The sequence below is a fragment of the Taudactylus pleione genome, unplaced genomic scaffold (assembly GCF_031769625.1).
Source record: "Taudactylus pleione unplaced genomic scaffold, aTauple2 ptg000454l, whole genome shotgun sequence".
In the NCBI taxonomy this organism is placed as follows: domain Eukaryota; kingdom Metazoa; phylum Chordata; class Amphibia; order Anura; family Myobatrachidae; genus Taudactylus; species Taudactylus pleione.
Window position 1 is genome coordinate 11211356 of NW_028284856.1, and position 19688 is coordinate 11231043.

At 40.0% G+C, this 19688-nt stretch overlaps 1 protein-coding gene across 1 annotated transcript in view; it reads right to left on the reverse strand.

Moving 5' to 3' along the window:
* LOC148505439 (low-density lipoprotein receptor-related protein 2-like) overlaps positions 1 to 19688 on the reverse strand; it is a 77493-nt gene that overhangs the window by 53937 nt on the left and 3868 nt on the right. The window contains exons 4-11 of the mRNA XM_088448388.1: positions 14502 to 14729; positions 14078 to 14188; positions 13126 to 13245; positions 10671 to 10796; positions 4611 to 4820; positions 3445 to 3613; positions 2704 to 2872; positions 361 to 589 (exon numbers count right to left, since the gene is read on the reverse strand). Of these exons, the coding sequence (XP_088304514.1) occupies positions 361 to 589; positions 2704 to 2872; positions 3445 to 3613; positions 4611 to 4820; positions 10671 to 10796; positions 13126 to 13245; positions 14078 to 14188; positions 14502 to 14729 (1362 nt within the window). The remainder of the gene's footprint in view (positions 1 to 360; positions 590 to 2703; positions 2873 to 3444; positions 3614 to 4610; positions 4821 to 10670; positions 10797 to 13125; positions 13246 to 14077; positions 14189 to 14501; positions 14730 to 19688) is intronic.

Genomic DNA, 19688 nt, shown 5'->3' on the forward strand with positions numbered 1-19688 from the left:
CCCATTTATTTTGTGACCACGCGCTGTCTTTTTTTTTAGAAGGGGAGGGAGAGTTCCCCCCACTTCTCTAGGACCACTTTAAACACTGCTTATACCTCTACTCTGCCCAGGTTAATCTCATCTGTAATCACATCAACGTTACAACTGGCAATGAGAGGAAGAAAAGAAAGCTGGTTCTAACCACAACTTAGCACCTGGGTAGTCACCTGGTGAAAATGAACCTTGAGTGGAACTGGAACCATTCCCACTCATGCATCATACCACATTCTAAGCTGCACCTGAGAAATCCTCACACCGCTTAGACACCAATATTTTCAGTACTCTTTTTTTTTTTTTTTTTAAATACAAATGGCCACTTACTAATGGATTGCTGGAGCTCATGTAGCACAGTGAACGCAGAAAGGTTTGAAGTGTTCAGAAATAATTCTCTAGTCGCTGTATTGATTCTTGACAAAGAGAACAACTGTTTTTCATCAGCCAAAAAGAACCATTCTTCAAAAACCGAAAGGCCCAGGACAGTCTGGTCTTTATGCAGTACATCTGGGAAAGTATATCTACCACTTCCATCTGTTTTAATGGTTTCTATGGACTAAACAGATTAAAAAAAATAAATAAGTTTTATTCTTTAATATAAGAGTCAATAATATAAATGTCTTTTATTTATGTCAGAAGTTTGGCCTGTGCTGTATAGGGAAACCTGGACAAGTTTATTTTTGCGCAGCCTCCTAACAAGCCAGAGCAATAACCAGAGTGGTGCAGCATGAACCCCTATCTAGAGGGTAATACAGTGTTTCCCAAATTCCATCCTCAGGGAACCCGAACAGTGCAAGTCAGCCAGTACTGAATACACTTTGCTATGGAGACATGGAAAACATGCACTGCTAGGGTTTCCGAGGACTGGAATTGGGAAACACTAGGATAATAATTTTTCTACCCAGAGCCGTAACTAGACTTTTGGTGCCCTGTGCCAGAGAGCATTGGCGCCCCCTTCATATTTTTAAATAGGAACATAAGAGTGCACCTGAGAAAGGGCCATGGCCTCATGGGGAAGGGCCAGGGAAGAGATAGGGGAGGCCAGGAGATGCTGGGGATAAAAGAAGAGGAATCTACAAGTGAGAATGATAATAAACAGGAGAATTGACAGGGCAAAACAGCACCCCCTGCCCTGCGGTGCTCTGTCACTGGTTGTACCACCCTAGTTACGGCCCTGATTCTACCACCCAGGTCTCAAGACTATCTAGTAATACAACAAGCAAACATAGGTTATGGGGTATATTCAATTGGGTGTAAGCTTTTTGTGGCAAAAATGAATGCAGCTGTAGTGCCTCAATCTTTAATTAGTGTGGATATACACTCTTCCTATTCTCGCTCTATCCAATTGAAACAACTGGGTATGAATTTTTCTGCATAATCATGTGGAAATAAAAATATTAAAAAATATATAAAATATAAATACGGAAATCAGCCTGTAGCCTAATGCTGGCCCATACAGGCTACAATGATTGGGGCGATCCGCTCGATATCTGCAGATCGCCCCGATAATTGTAGCATGTGTGTGGGCGACCAAGTGTTAAATGGTTGGACATGCTGGATTGTCCAGCATGCCTGTCCAATGCGATATTTATGAGTTAAAATGCCGTCTGCATCGGACAGTGTATGCCCAGCCGCGGCCGACAGACAGACATTTCCTGTGTTCTTTCCCATGGAAGGAACAGGGAAAAGTCTCCTCCCCCGGGGGTGGAGCGCAGATGTCGGGGCTAATACACTGAGATATCACAGTGTATGCCGCACACCTGCGGGCTGGCAGGCTGCCAGATAAAATGTCTGACAGGCATTTTATCTGGACATGTATGCCCAGCTTTAGAAACAGAGAAATTAATTTTTTTTTTTTTAAGAGACTGATTTTTTTTGGGGAACAATTACAAATGAAAGAAAGCATTTTTTTCATTAAAATAAGTGCTATAGTTAAATTGGGGTGCATAAAAAAAGCCTTTATTTGAAGCCACTTTTTAAAATTATTTAAAAAAAAAAAAATGACACCTGTAACTCCCACTTGCAATCTTAAAAACACAGATTCCATTCATACAGCACCCTCTTATACCTATCCCACACTTTAACCCATTATTCTGAGTTCAGAATATCACCTCAAAAATGGCTAGTAATTATTGGCCTATTAAACCAATTAGAAATTTGCAGCTGCTCTGGGACTGAAAAAAATGCTACTGAAATTACAGTGGCAAAATTCTCATGGCTAATTGAATAAATCCTCATGGCTTTTCTCCTTTACAAGAGGCATTTATCAAAGCTTGGAGATAGATACTAACCAATTATTTTTCAAATACAGCATGTAAAACTTAAGTTAGAATCGTATTTATTAGTACTTTATCTGTTACAATTTGATCTGTCTCCAAGCTTTGATAATTACCCCAGTAAGAAAAATAAGATTAAAACACTCATTTTGACAATTTACAAACACATTTGCTATTAAACCAGAAAGAGGCAGAGACTTCAGGTTAATTTACCAAGGGGGACTGCAAACACAAATACATTATGATCACTGAAAATGATAGTGGAAAAAGTTAGCATTAAAATGCAGTATGTCCATTATATTACTGTATGGCTCATTCTCTTATCTACCCAGTATTAGAAATGCTTACACCACAGAAACATTCTGGCATAACTTAAAGTTATTTCTACAAATACCTCTTTGTATTCGCTGATCCAGTACAGACGAGATGCAATGTAATCAAGAGTAAGACCTATTGGCTGTTCCATGGGTACAAATGCAATCACATGTCGATCAGACCCATCCATGCCAGCCATCTCTAATGTTGTATTTCCTTTTTTGCCATGGTTTATCCAATACATGTATCTGGGGAAAAAATATAATGCAACCAAACGGGAATGTGAACACTTTACTTTTTTCAAATCATGTAGGCCTAATTTTTAACCTGGATTTCCACTTTTAGATCAGAGAATGCTATAATCTATATATATGAGAAGCGCAGTGACTGATTACTGGTCCTCCTACAATTACTATATAGCACTGTGGTGCATGGGTCAGTGAGTGGTATAATAGGATGAGAGAAAGTATCCTCTTTGCTTCCATTTGGGGCCACTCATTGATCAGAGTCAAATGTACATTGTACTCACTCTTCAACCAATTACACAGCTGGATGCCTGGGACAGTATTATACAACTGTGTTACACTGCAGACTAGGATATTTGTACTAACAATGTATAATTCCAGTGACTGATGGCGCTTCACGTGTTCAGGTAAAGAGAAATGCTTTGTACTTCCCAGCACACTAATGATTACAGAATATTTGTATGTCTAAACAACCTGAACATGCAACTCAATCCTTTAAAATCTACAAATAAAAAAAGAAAAGAAAAAAAAGGTTAGTATGTCACAAAGCATCCATTTAGAAATGTATATCTTACCTTTTGTTGGGAAACACAGTAAGTTGATCTGGTACAATGTCCTTTTCAAGAATGAAAACATACCCCTGTCCATTAGTCAGCCCAACAGTGATAGACTTCTCCACACTGCTTGCCCAATATAGCTGACCTGTGAACCAGTCTACGGATACACTATTAACATTCACAACCTCTGCAGAAAAAAAAAAAAAAAAAAAAAGTTTTATAGGCAATATTTAGGGCCTCATTTATGGAAGGGTGATATTTTTGTTATCACTTGTTACTAGTCCAAAATGGTGCTCCAACCAATCAATGTCATTTTTCAAACACAATGGTTAGGAGCCGATTGGTTGGTGCACCAGTTAACCATTTAAGATTAGTATCGAGTGAGAAGACTATCACTTGATGACAAATGAGGTTCTCAGACAGAACTAATGAAACATTACTACAATGACATACAGAAGATGGACCCGTCCAAAACAGGATTCAACAGCAACAGCCTATTTGTCAAATGATCAACCAACACTGGGGATATGATGACTGATCTATTATGCGGTCAAACCCTTGTAAATGGATCCCTCCCAGTGCCCCGGCGGTGCGAACATCCATCATCATTAACTAGTGACATTAGTACGAACCAGAGTATTACCAAGTACAGTTTTTTCAAAAATTGTTACACCATCCGCCCCTGAATGCACATTTTTCCCCCAGACTCTTCTCTTACAATGCATTAAGTCTCCTGCACAGTTGGATAAGCCAACAAGCTTGATCTGTAAATATTCTGCAACTGGATTATCTGGTTTCTGGTCAGATGTGTGATTTTCACCAACTTGGTTATGTGGAAAAACAGACTGATTGCAAAATACTTGCTAGTTGTGGGCCCAATTTAGCGTAGGCTAGCGTAGCCTGCTGATATCTACATACATTCAGCTTCAGTCAAGTAACCAGTTAACTCATCAGCCTGATAACTGAACCCTATCTGCTTTTTATTGTGTTGCAGTGTCAGACCAAATGACAAAGACTTTGGATGCAATTTGTAATGCTGGTTCAGGCGACATGCCAAGCTATTCTAAAGAGGAGAACTCCAGCAATGTGGATATGTACAAAACTCAATATACTGTAGTACAGCCATCTTTACAAATAGGGAGAACTGGTATGCTTTAGATGTAAATCAAAAGTCAAATATGTACCTGGATATAGGGAGACAGACCGTTTTCCTCCAATTACAAATGACTGAAGAGTTTTCTTCTCATCAATCCAAAAGTATGACTCACTAGACAAGTAATAAGTAACAGCAGAAGGTTGTCCATGAACAGAGAACAGATGCTGGTAGTCACTAGTCCTCGCATCAATTATGCCAATTTCACCCTTTTTTGCCAGCAAAATTACTGTAGCATTACCTAAAGAGAAAAAGGCATTTTACTTTCACATGGAACACCTGCACACAAGGTTTCTATTATAGGTGCAGGGTGTACAGTGCACGCAGCTCCAAATCAAGGAGGGCCCAGTGTCACATAAACCCCATTTACACAGACCTAAAAATCCCGGGTTGATGCGCAGCAACCCGGGATTTTTGTCTGTATAAATGGATCCAATCGGGTCCAGGGACGCGGGGATCCCAACTCTGGTAATTTGCAGGGTTGGCCAAGGGTCGTTCCCATGCCACCCTGCAGTGTAAACTGCTCGATCCGGGTCACGATGACCCGGATCGTGCCACATCCTGTCCGATTGGCCGGCTTCAGTGGCACTTGGTGAAAACATCTCCAAGTGTCCACTGCAACGCCGAAGAGCCGGGTCACTACAGACCTGGCTCCGGTGTGAACGACACCGACTCGGGAATACCATGGGTCGGCGCCGCAGTCTGAAAGGGGAAAGTTCTGGGTCTGATCCGGATTGGAACCCTGTTCCAATCCCCAGGTCAGATCCAGAACTTTGAGTGCTGACTAATACCTCTTTTATACCAGAGTTTTAGAGTGCTCCTGGAAGAAGGCCCTCTGGACACTAATGTTACACACAGGCCTACTAACTTAAGACATCCTCTCTTTGGATTTAGTTTCACACCTGGAGAGGTTTAGCAAGACCGATTGCCCCAATGGTCAGAGGTTCCTCATCTTCCCAGATGAGGGCTTGTCAAGTAATTTAAGGAGTTTCCCTTACCATATATCGTCAACTCAGCAATGCATGTTCATTGTATGCACTCTGTTTACTGTGGAAAGACGCAATATTAGACAGAAAACTCATTTAGGGTGAGATGTACTAAGCTTTGGAGTGTGATATAATGGAGAGTGCTAACATGGCCGTAAAAGCAGCCCTGAGGGTGGAACCGGTCTGGTTTTCTTCATGAAAACTGAGGGACTTTTTACCTGTGGCATCTGCTAAGCAAGTCCTCAGGAGTAATGCAGGAAAAGAATTTAAGGTCAAACATTTAATTACTTGTAATAACACCTTTGTAATTTATTTACCAATGTGGGTGTGGGAAATTTTATGTAGGTAAAACAAAGTGTTAAAAATCTGGATCCTAGAACATCTTAGGAATATAAAAAAAGGTGTAGAGAAGAGAACCATAGTGTACTCAGGCATTTTAAGAAATGCCAAAGTAATAATCAAACAGCATTGAAATTTATGGGACTGGAACATGTTCGACTAGACATGAAGGGTGGTAATAGAGAAGACGTACTAACCAAAAAACTGAATCTTTTTGTATTATCACCTTAAATACTCTGCATCCCAGTGTATTAAATGAGGGGTATGATATTACCCTGTTTTTAAGGAAATGAATTGTTTAACCTTTGTCCACTTGTTCATAATGGAACTGATTGTTCCTTATTTGATGTCATTTTTTGGTTTATACACTGGTGTATACAGTTTTAATCTTTCAGGTACATTGTAGGATCTGTTATTTTTAAGATAGTATATTTTTAATTCATTATATTTGTAATCATATCTTGTAATGATGTATTGTTGTAAACATATGCGTTTTAGAAGTTTGTTATTTTAATGAACACTGTTGCAATCTGTGACAAGCAGTAATTCAATTTATATTTAAAACTCTTCTGAACAACGCCAGCCAGCCTCCTGACGAAACATGTTGGGGCGGGGCCTGGCGTGACCCTCTGTTACTGTTCGGCTTCTTGATTGGCAGGATTAGATCCTGGAGATGTTCGGGTGAAACTCCAGCCTTATTGTGATATACATCATTTATGGTTGTGGTGGTTCTAGACCATCTACTTTGGCACACACGCTGACCTGGAGTTTCTGTCTTTTATGTAATAAATTCTTTGTTTATATTAGATGCATGATGTGGCACCCCCTTTTTGTGCTCTAAAATTACTTAGATTGTGACCAATAGACAGTAATATGAATTGTTCTTGGTCACCTACTAGATTAATATACCGTATCTTTGCCAGAGTAAAGATAATTTTATTTACTGGCCAGGTGACCACTGCATGATCTGGGGGCGCAGGATGGGGGGTGGGGAGAGCAATATCCTAAATTACAGCAACCATTTTTATTTATGTATTTTTTTTTGGGGGGGGGGGGGGGGTTAGGTACCAATACCATTTCTCACACAGGGCAACAAAATGTCTAGTTATGGCTCTGAGTGCTAAAGCACCAACCAATCAGAGCCTGTCATTTTTCAAACAGCCTGTAAACTGACAGGAGCTGATTGGTTGGTACTTAGACTCCACTATCACTCTAAAAGGTCTATTTACTAAGCAGCGTTAGGAGAGAGTGAAAAGTTATAAGAAAGTGATTAGGTATCAGCCAATCAGCTCCCATCTGTCATCTCACAGGCTGTGTTTGAAAAATGACAATTGGGAGCGGATTGGCTGGCACCTTATCACTTTTCACTGTCCCCTGATGCTGCTTAGTAAATAGACCCCTATGGCTAATACATCTCCCCCAAAGGGTGACAGGATATCAGATGTAAATGCTGTATAAAGATAGGGACCAACTCATGCCACACAAACAAAAAGGCGTTAGATTTTAGGATGGCTGACTTTGCAGAGATGGGGATATGTGTAAGTGATTAATTGGCAGATTGAAGGAACTTGGGAGTGCAGGAGAGGTGGGAAAAATTAAAGTGCAATACTAGAGCAACAGACCTTTGTATCAAAAGGGTTAGGAAAAGGAAGCCAGTATGTTTCACAAAAGTAGTATCAACTAGTGTGAAAGCAAAAAAAAAAAAAAAAAAAAAAAGGGGGGCCTTTAGGAAATGTAAGCAGACTTAGAATAATGAGGACAAGGGTATATCTCAGACAGAAGGAGTCTGATGCTTGCCATACACTAGCACGATTTTGGGCCGATATTTGACGCGTCATACGATGAATCATGTAGAGATTGTGTAGTTTTTAAGTAGGATACGATCCGAGGTGCGCTCCTGCAGCTCCTAAAACGTATCTTATGATCAGATGTGCAGCCCATATTATCCGTCGTATTCGTATGCTGATCATGCTGTGAATTTTAATGAATTGCGATGTATCGTGCGCCTGAGCCGCGTCATTTGTAAACAAAAAAAAACTGATACACACACGGGGAGATCCATGATGCATGCATCTGTCTCAAAATAAACACAGATGCAGGAACGGTTCAGTGTGAGACGCCCCCCCCCCCCCGCCGCCCCTGGTTCTGGAAATACAGGGGGAAAAAATGCATAGGGTCCACCTGTATTTAGGAGGGGTATAGCAAATGAGGACCTAGGTAGACTAGGTCTGAATAAAGAAAAAAAGTGGCAACTGTAGTTTAAATGCTAAAAAATGCTAAATCATGCACTTGGGTCTCAAAAACCTAAAGGCTGAATATAGTATCAATAGTACTATAATGGAAACTACAGAGGAATAAGGGGACCTAGGAGTCACTATTTCAGATAACTTGAAGAGCAGGTAAGCAATGTAACAAAGCAATGAGAAAGGCAAGTCAGATGCTTGGTTGCATAGGGAGAGAAATCAGTAGCAGGAAGAAAGTAATAATGCCCCTGTATAGGTTATTGGTATGGCCTTATCTTGAATACGGTGTTCAAAAGGGAGGTTCAAAGGAAATTTGAGGAAAAGTTACTTGAAAAGGGTAGTGGATAAGTGGAATAGCCTCCCATCAGAGGTGGTATAGGATAATACTGTAGAGCAATTTAAACATGCTTGGGATAGGCATAAAACATCCTTACAAACTACTAAGGGGTCTATTCATGAAGAGGCTAATGAAACATATCACTATATTGCACAACATCAATGTGATCTATAGTGACGTTTATTAGCCATTCATGTGGACTTACCTGTCGGACATATTTGTGAGCTATCTGGCCCCTCCGCAATCCCTGGAAGCAGTGAGAAGACAGATATATCGGTAGCCCAATTAGTATGCTTCTCACTGCACATGCGTCTGAGAGCAGCAGGTCACATCAGACCAGCTGCAATAGATGCTGGGCAAAAGGGGGGGGGGGGGTGTCGAAGCCAGCACTGGGTGCCAGAGGGCAGGGAAGAATGCAACTTCCCTGCTCTGTTCGCAGTACAAATTACGCCATACATATGGCGTATCTGTACGCAGCAGAGGAATGGAAAACCACTTGCAGTTCTTTTATGAATTGCACTTACCATACAAGAGTATGGTGTTACGATTCATACAGGAAGCGGGGTCCACTGGAGAAAGAATAACCTTCTCCACGGTAACCCCCTGTATGAATTGCCGAAAGCAATGAAAAGCCCCGTTTCAGCTAACCAGGACTTTTCACTGTTCTAGAAATAGACCCCTAAGTATCAAATAGTCATAGAGGTTACCAAAAGGTTCAAATAAGGGCAGACTAGATGGGCTAAGTGGTTTTTTTTATCAAATTCTAGGTTTCTATTAATAAATGCAATAGATTTCACTGCAAGGCTACATGATAGAAAATGTTAACAACGGCAAGCAAAGTTACATAGTTGTAAACTATAATCCCATCACTACCATTATTGTAAATGCAGGCAGTGCAAGAGCACAAACATATTACTTTCCCTGACGTTCACACAAATGCAGCACTGTCTCTGGGGCAAAAAAGACTCCTATTCTTACTGCACATTATAGATCAGCACATTAAATAATATTATCACACACTTACGGTTCCTGAAAAATGAAAACTTAATCTATCAAACATTTCAAGTTATTACAGAGAATTATAGCTATATTACTAAATGTAAATGTGCACTTTGAATATCCACCATTAAAATGAAGCATGACAATTAACTTTCAATTTTAAGGTTAATTTCAATTTTAAAGGTTAAGTAATAAAGTTAAAGGCAATGAATCCTTTTAACTACCACTTAATTGGTGTTTGGGAGAGTGGGATGAACGGTAATTTATAAGAGTAGGTTCAAAAAAAGAGAACCAATTTGGCTGGGGCAGCAATCGAGAAAGCATAATTGTGTAATAAGGAAACTTTATAGGTGCCTTTCTCAAATATTGATCCAGCCCACAAGAGGGCAGTCTAGTGTATGGGCAAAAGATGCATTTAATGCCTCCAATAGCGGACATTTCTTTCATTAGATAAAAGGAAAAAAATAAAAATATACAAACACACACACACACACCTTCGTTTGGTTATATGGTACTGTGATTCAGTATACAACCCCTCTCTCTCAGTCTCCAGGTGGCTCCAGAAACTATATGCGAGACTGCTCCAACATGCCGCAGATGTAGCTTGCAAAGACAGCAGTTATGGCTACCGCTGTCTCTGCGAGTTAGTTAGCACATAGCAGGAATAATCATGTAAAAAATAAATAGATTGATCTCTCTCTCCCTCCTGCAATGTACATTGAAAAAAAGAAAATTGCACCACTCCCGCCACATCTTTGTATATAAGATTGTCAAATATTCCTTAATATAAAATCAGTGAAATGCCAACCCATTTGAAAACACATTCTGTAGGTAGGGCAAGTTCCACAGTAGTCCAAATTTCTATGATTATTCATTTTCATCAGTGATAAAGCAATGTAATCATTCACCTATATGGATAAATGATCTAGGTAAATGATCATTCTTAATTTTCATCCAAGATAATCAAACCATGCATAACCATTGAAATGTGGGACTACTGAGGAACTTGTCTGCCTCCTTTTGTGTGCAGAGTTCCACCCTCAATAATATTACTTAGGACATAATAAATGGGATGGCAACTGGGTCATGTAATATTTCTTGAACAGCGAGTGCCAGAATGCTGGATTTATAGATAGTTCTTAATGACCACATTAATTAATACCTTTACATTCTCCCCTTACACTTACCTACAGCTTCACAGGCTGTTTTGCCTTTCAGGTGAAAGCCTTTAATACAACCACATTTGAAGGTTCCATTCAAATTAGTGCAAAGCTGGTGACAAGGACTATAATCCATAGAACATTCATCAATATCTGGAAAGAAGAACACCAGTTCAATTACAAAGTCTTCATCTATGTGCTAAAGGTGCAATACAAGATAACAATTGAATGAGTTGTTTACTCTATACTATCATTTTGATGTTGTATAACTTCTGGGGTTTCTGTCAGCTTTGTCTTAATCTTCACTTAGAAATTTAACATTCCAAGGACAGGTTCTTCTAAGGATTAGCCCCCCAACCCCGCTTTTGGAGCTCTGCTCAATACCATGGAGTGATACAGTGAAAACAGTGGTAAGATAAGATTATTGCTGTTCATTAAATACAGAACATCAGACATAACCTCTTGAGACTAAAAAGGGGGCACTTTTTCCTCCAGTACCCGCTGGCCAGAAGTACCAAGAGGGGGTCAATGCTGCATAGTATTGGCTGGGCACCCGTACTTGTGCCAAGTTAAGTCTAAAATGGTTTTTTTTTTTTTTTATTTCATATTTTGCCTTTCCCCCAATCTGAGAAAACATGGTTAAATTAATTGTCCTAAAATACTATATTATGACCCAATCTGGCAACTTCAATGCTTTTATTTTCCAACATTTCTAGTGCTTTATTGTACTGTAGTTTGCCACATTGGCAACACAGATAAAGATTCAGAAATGGATGTAGTCAGCATCCTAAGTCAGGCTAAAGACATCACAATACCCACAACAGCATCCCGACGGTCAGAATACAGATTGCAGAAGTATTAGTGTTAGGGGGAGAGTTAGGGAGTTTGGATTAGGGTGCCGGGAGACAATGGAGGCGCCTGCCGCCGGGCTCCAGCACTGAAGGGGCACCTCCTCCATTGCCCACAATATATTCATCCCACTTAGCACTGTAACTATGTACCCGGAGTGTACCATCACGGCCGCCCAATACATGACACCTCTTCCCGGTACCTGAGAAGCCACCATAACCATGTATTATGAAATAGATGGAAAGATAGATATGAGAGATAGATATGAATCAGTTAGATATATATATAAGATAGATATGCACCATTTATTTTTCCTTTTTTTTTTTTTTGAAGGGGGGGCACCAAATTATAACTTTCCTCCGGGCATCTGGGATGAATTTACGCCACTGGCCGGACGGGAGGGGTAACATTATGATACTTACAGAAATCTGTCAGTGTTCCGCAGTCTGCATCCTGGCTGTCAGGATCCCTTACCTAACCCTCCAGAAAGCTGGACACTATATTGGAGAAATTCTTGTTTGCCTGGTTTTTACAGCAAAATCTAATGTCCACGTTTGTTTAATTACATGGCTGGTGGTTTTTAATACACGTAATTGCAATGCAAATACAGTAGAGACCTTAAGAACCAGTGTTTAATCTATATTTAATGTTTTCATTCTTTATTCATTTATCGTAAACTTATAAATATACAAGACTAAGCAACTATATTCCAGTTACAAGATATCTGTAGAGTGCTTGATTTATTTATTTATAATTCTAGTACTACAGCCTCTTACTAGTGTCAGAAAGGTTAATGGCTTTTCACCAGCATAGTATCTAAAACAATTTGGACTGTGTTCATCATGGTTTGTTTTGTTTTATGTGGCACAGTGGCCCTTGAGTAAACAGAAGTCAGTGGTTCTTACACAGCAGTGCTGTGCCTCTAATCCAAGGCTGCATAACATTATACCACATCCTTTGTGAGATGGCCACACCCCTCCAGTTGTTAACCAAGACCCCAAGTGCCCCTGCTATTGCATTTCCCTTGTGGGTCCTTCACGTTTAAGTCCAACATAGTTCCCTAGCCCTCCCTGTTGGAAACTATACAAAAAGTATTCTGGTGCACAATTGTTCAAATTTAGGAATTGATGCTAATCAGTTGTAGGTCTACATCTTCACTATGTACATGTCATAGTAGAAGCAAATAAAAAAAAAAAAAAGTGTGGTGGTGAATTGTAAGCATGTGCAAAATACACCCCTTATGATAAATATGCCTTGGACAGTTTTACATCAATGTCACTAGCTGTAGACACCATAATGCAGAGAGCAAATGAGTATGTTGGAAGCAGTAGATCTTCATGTGCCTTATAGAGTCAAGGAAGCAGTATATCTAACACATTCAGAGTCACTCAGCATCAAAGCAATATACACCAAAAGTGGGTTAAGAATAAGCAAACCTTGACAAAGCAGAGTAAATGCAACAAAATGTATTGAATTACTGCAGGTAGGCTTTTCCTTCCAACAAATCAGCAGCAGGTCATCATATCCAGAATGTAATGCTTAGGTAGCAAGATGAACACCTTGCTGCTTTGCATGACCAGAGTCTGGTTAGAGGTTGCCATCACCCTTGCAGAATAGGACCTCCAAGTCTTACCAGTACAGCTCTGATTATCTGATTGAAGCTTCCAGCCCTCTTGGCAGAAACAACTGACACCCATTGCAACGTCTTCACATTCTTGCATGCAGCCTCCATTTGCATCAGAGCAATGACGACCTGTAACATTCGTGATGTAGTTATGAGAACGGCGGCCGCAAAACCCTCAAATGATAATTGCATCACTTAAATAAAAAATGTAGAATAAAAAAAAAGTCTTAACCAGTTTTCTATGAAAAAAACAAACAAACAATTGAAACCCTTAAAGGCATCTGTAACCAGAATAGTGGTACCACCAGAGACCCGAAAAAAAAAAAAAAGTGCAATGGCCATAACACATGATTTATAGAGAAAGCAAGGATTCTCCAGTCGTGATAATTTGAGCTTAAAATAATTTGATGAAACAAGAGTTATGGTGGGTACACACTACACGATATTCTCCCTGAGCGATATCGTGTAGTGTTGTCCCCGACAGGCTGTGCTCAGTGTCGTTCATGACATTAACGATATCGTTCAGCGCTGGGCTCTCTCCCCCATTCCCCGACATGCAGCAACCTGACGAGATCGTCAGGTTGGCCTGCATGTCAGCCCGATGAACGATGATGACGAACGACCCGCGGGAACGCGCGTCGTCGTCATTCATCTTTTTGATGTTAAAAATGGACGACTGAACGATAACGATATCGTTATCGTTCAGTCGTCCACTTTATCGCCCAGTGTGTACGCACCATTATAATTAGCACATTGTAGTGCCTTGCTGGACCTACAAGTAGATACTCTGACTCATGTAATGTAGCAAATTGAACACCATACAGTATAAGATAGCTCATATTTCTGCCAAGAAAGTGGATTCTCTGTTAAAACAATAAAAGCCAAGCTCTAAAAAGGCATTGTAGAGTAAATAAAAAAAAGTTTAGGCTAACAATTCTAGTAACCCAAATACAGTACACACCACAAGAATTTGTTTCATCAGAGCCATCTTCACAGTCCCTCTTTTTGTCACAGACTTGGCTGAGATTTAGACATTTTCCATCTCCACATTTAAAAAGCCCATCACAAGTATCTGTACAAAAAAAATAAAAATAAATAAAATTAAATGCATTCTTACATATCTTCTGAGGTCTTGTAAGATGATTTGTCCATCAGTTGAATGTTACAGTATATACATATTATTGAACACACTTCATGAGTGATTCATATCGTATGTTCTGGGACTCTGAAGGCATTATTGCCACTCTCGCTGTAACATGAACAGTTTTGCATCTAAACAATCCCTTGATTTGGGTTGTAAATATATATTTATTACACACACAGGAACTATGACAAGTAGAATTTAACTGTCTAACATACTATGGGGTAGACCAAAAGATACCAACCACACAGCTCTTCATCAGACCAATCTCCACAGTTGTTTATTGCATCACATTTCCAGGATTCCATAATGCATAGCTTATTCTTGCATTGCATTTGATGTGCCATACAGCTTTTTGTGGAACAGTTCTGCTCATCTGAACCATCTTCACAGTCATTGTGGCCATCACACACTTCCCATAGATCAATGCATTCACCATTATTGGGGCATTGCTTTTTGTTACCTGAACAAGCTAACAGAGAAAGAGGCAAGTAGCATTATATAGATACACACACACAAACACTACTAGCTTAAAAAAAAAAGAAGACTTCAAATTTCAAAAGCAATGCAGTCTGAATAGAAAGCATACAATGCTATGCATACAACTACTATTGGCTTGGCAACTTTTTTTTTTTTTTTTAAACTCAAATAGTTTTTATTAGATTGTTTTAACATTACAGATCATACACATCAATAAACAAAAGTTTATAGAAACAACAATATGGACTCATTCTGTAGTATAATCTGCAATACATTATAACAAAATACAACAAACATTAAAAAAATGGAATAATGTGAAGGGAGAAAAAAAAGAAGGAAATAAAATAGGAGTACACACAACTACTAAAAGGACATGTATAATTATTAAATAATATTACTGGTTTGAAGTATAGAAAATACTAGCTGAAGTAGTCATTGAGTTAGGAGTGTCAAAGAAATCATACCAGGGACGCCATTGAATTAATGGGGGGGGGGGTGAGGTTGAGGTGGAATATTTAAACCCAAAAGTTTCCATTTCAAAGCTTCTTTGGACCTTAGACACTATTTGCCATAGGAGAGAGGAATCAGATCTTTTCCAGTATTGTACTAAAGCTGCTATCGTAGCTATAAAAATGGGTTGCCAACTTATCGAAATTTCTTATGTTGCAGCAGTGCAAGTGAGCTCAAACACTAACACTTTATATATACAGTAAAAGTTGTTATACTTTAAAGAGTCTCTCTAGTCTACAGAGACCTGCCATCCAAAAATGGTTGGTAATGAAGAATTAAATGACTCCTATAACACCATTAACATTTTGGAATGCCAAGCTATAAAAGACACTTACTAAAAAGGTTAAATGATAAAAAAATAGCCATACTATTAAACTACAAATACCCAGTTATGCCATTATCTTAGTAGTGCCAAACTTGACTCTTACAAGACTACCCCTTACTCAAGTGAGAAGGTGATTGGTAACTATATCCACACCCCCAAACAATCAACTCACAAATCTTTGTGCCTGCTCTCAGATCACTTTTATAGATTATGTGCTCAACATGCGGAAACTATCTTGAATTTATTATTTTTATCAAAGGGTAACCACCCTACACTAGATCATGTTTGCTGTTATTTACCTAAGGACACTGCTGACAGCAGCTATGAATGAGATCACACTGGGGGTAGGGTGACTAATTGAGGAACAATCCCTACCAGTGTTATCGTCAACTTACATGGCACCACAAGGGTTCCATAGCACCATATACAAGGCTAAAAACACACAATTACAAAGCATAAACTGCATGACAAATTTTACATATATACATAATTGCAGTCTACAAATAAAATAATTCCATAGAGTAAATGTAGGAGAAAGACTTGCTCTCCAGATAAGGTAGGCAAGTTGCACACACACAAAAAAAAAAAAAAAAAAAAAAAAAAAAAAAAAAGGAAGGAGGTGGTAGTCTGACTTAATGTAGAAGAGCACTCTACAAGTTGACAGCAGGACAGGAGAATCAAAGGTAGGAGGCAGAAGTGGTGATCAGGGAGGAAGAGGAGGAGGTAATAATTGCTAGAAAGAAGTGGCCGGGATGGAGTATGTAGAAATTAGGCTACACATGTAGGGACAAGAGTGGCTTTGTAGGCAAATGAGAGTAGCTTTAATTTGGCACTGTAGTAGAAAGGGAGCCAAATGAAAGACTGGATGCGGACACTGATGAAATGTCAACATGATTAGAATGTCGACAAAACATTTCTGGTGGTCCAGTGGTAACTTACCTGGTTCAGCAGGTCTGGTGGTGATGTCCTGATAACCAGCTCATTGTGAGTAAGAATATCTGTATTCCCTACCCCTCCCCTAGTACCAAACCCTAACCCTCTGATCCCTGTAGAATGTTGATATTTCACCTGTCTACATCATGACTGCATCCATCCTAGAAAGACTAGCAATGGAAATGAGGCAGGCAACAGAGTTAAGAAAGAATGAAGTGGGGTGAGGTGGAAGTTCAGCAGGCCAGTGGGGTAGCTTACAGTAGATAAGGGAGGGAGATACTAGAAATATGACAGATGTAGCAAAAGCAACAGAATGAAGGACTGGATGTCAGGGGAGAAATAGGGCAGTCTAGGATGACTCCCAGAGAGCAGACTTTGGGACAGAAGAGGGAGAAGTCTATAGAGAGAAAACTACTGACAGCAGCTGATATGGGAGAGTACAAAGACAGGAACCTTCAAACCATCAAGCAACTATTATGCACTACCATTTGGACAGAGTGCAAATCGATAGTTACATCAACACATCCTCAGGGGAATAAAAATAAATAAAATTAAAACACTGTCACCACATTATCAAATGTTTTCTCCAAACAAAAGATCTTTAGATGTTAAGGAACAGCCATGGTTGTTTACTACTCTGCAGTATGCAGGACAAACCTTATTATGCAGGCATCAGTACCAGATGAAAAAGAGCGAGTGAGAGAGAATCACTGCTGATCCGTTGTAATTTGCGATTTCCCCTAAAATCCTGAACAAACCATATTGTACAAACTGCAGCAAACAATGCATCTGCTGGAACATTTAAAAATAGTGAAGGGGAGCGGCCAGGATCAGTGACGACAAATCGTCCATCGCATCATTCACACACACTATGATTGGTCATTCCAATTGATCGAGAATGGCCAATTCGTGTAAAAAAAAAAAAAAAACAACTGCTCTGTGTGGGGGCCTTAAGTCAGACCATACAGGGGAACTAAGAGCAAGTCAAGATAGTGCTCACTGATGTAAGATTGAGGAGGTCCACTGAAACTTAATGAGGAACAAAGGGAGAAGAAGAGGTTTGGATTCAGCAGAATTGAAGGGATCACCATCTTTAAATTATCCCAGGTTGAAGGAGGGCAGCACTGATTGCTGAAAGTTAGGGAGCCAGGCAGAGAAATTATCAAGGAATTGGGAGACAAGACCAGGAGGTGATAGATGGCAACACAAAGGTGAAAGGAGACAGCACCTGAAATGGCATCAGCAGGAGAAAAAGTCAAGTTTCAGTGATCACAAGCAAGTTGAGCGAGTTAAAGTTGGATGGCCATCAATTTTTTGCAGACTGACAAGGCATTTCACAGAGATGAGAATTAAGTGGATAACATTAGAAGGATTGCAGAAACACTGGTGAAGATTAGTTTTGGGATGAAGCATTAGAGAGGATGGGAGAGAGAGGCAGGGTTCAGAGGAGAGGTAAGGAGAGAAAGACCATTTCCATGTTGAGGCAAAATATGGGAAGGGGAGGATCAGTGGTTAGAGAATTACAGGGAAAGAAATGGCCATGAAGTAGGATAGTGGGATATGTGAGAGGAGAAAGGTCTTTGGGTTGTGAAGCCAGGTTGGGTGAAAAAAAGGCAGTTTTACAGTAGCAAAAAACATAATTAGCATTTAATGCAAAGACAAATCAAAGTGGTAATATTACAAACAATAAAAGCAGAAGCTAAAGTAAGCCAGTGGCAGGGGGCTCAAGTGAGTCCATAGTGCATAAGGGCAGAATCCAATCAATGGCAGAAGACACCCAAAGCAAAGAGGTCACAGGAGTACCTGATGTGGAAGGAGCAACAGGTCTGTGTAGAGGGAGGAGGGAGGACTACGCTAATTCAATTGCCTCAGTTTCTTGTCACAGTTCAGAGCATTTGCCAGGAGAGTCCAACTCTCAGGAGAAAGTGCTGGGTCAAAGGCAAATATAGAAGCACTATGTAGGGGCAGTGTGATTAGTGGTGTAGTCAGGTCAAAGTGAGAAGCAGGTCAAGAGTAGTGATGAAGTTTGGATCGACCTGCTGACCGCCTTATATTCAGTGTTTATCCTGAGAGATGAATAGGACAAGAGTACAGTCTAGAGTATTGGCAGTGATAAATGTCACAGCATCAGGACGGGCAGGTCAGAGTGTACAGATAAACAGTACTGAGGTGGACTGTGCTTGGAGAGGCAGGAAGAACTGGAAGCCAGATGTTGATTGACAAGAATAGGCCACAGTCAACTAGCAGCAGCAGGCATGAGGGGTTGGGTACGGGATGCCGGTGCTCTGGATTCCAGTGGTCAAAAACAAGCATCTCGACAGGTTTAGGATACAGACCTGTCGGTAGGTATCCTAACTCTCTCCCTAACCCTCCCTGGTGCCTAAACCAAACCTCCCCCCAGTCGTTAATCTAAGCGCCCACATCCCATGTGCTAGGATATTGACAGCATAATAGCATGGGTTAGGCAGAACAGGGACTGGGCATCCCCAGCTGAGTTAAGAAGCCTAGATTGTGATCGATACTAGGCTCCAGTAGAGCACTCACAAGCACATTTGCTATGATGGGGAGTGGTGGAATGATTTATACGTAGAATGTGCAACTGGAAGCCTAAGTGCAGGGTGAATGAGTGACCCAGCAAAGGGGACCTGGCTGACCAGTAAGGAGTTCCAGTCTCTTACTATCGGCCTATAGTATCACCAAGATAACTTTTTGTGGAAATCTGCCTAAAAAAAAACAACTTTCTATTGCGAACAATTATAAATATGTCCCTTTGTATCTCCACTTTTGCTCCCATCTGTGATAAGTTTCTAAACAGTTTTTTTTAATTTGCCTCCCTTTTTTTAATATTATGCTGCAATTTTTTCACTCCACTCTCTGCATGTCCACCACTAACTATTCCTTATGTCTCCTCTCACTATTCAACATTATTGCAGCTTCTAGTGCTATATTTGAACACTCTTAAGAGAATGGAAGCTCCAATTGTATAGAGTCCAGTTTACAGTTTGAGCTGACAATGTCAGTCCACCCAGTGCTACATTGGTAGAAAAATTGGGAACACAATGTTTTAGTAGGGATGTGCTCTGCAATGCCATTTTGAAAACTACTAGTTGAGTACCATTGCAATAAAACAGTGATATTTTGGACATAAAAGTGTAAGCTGTATAGTTTGTGTGTTTTGGAGCA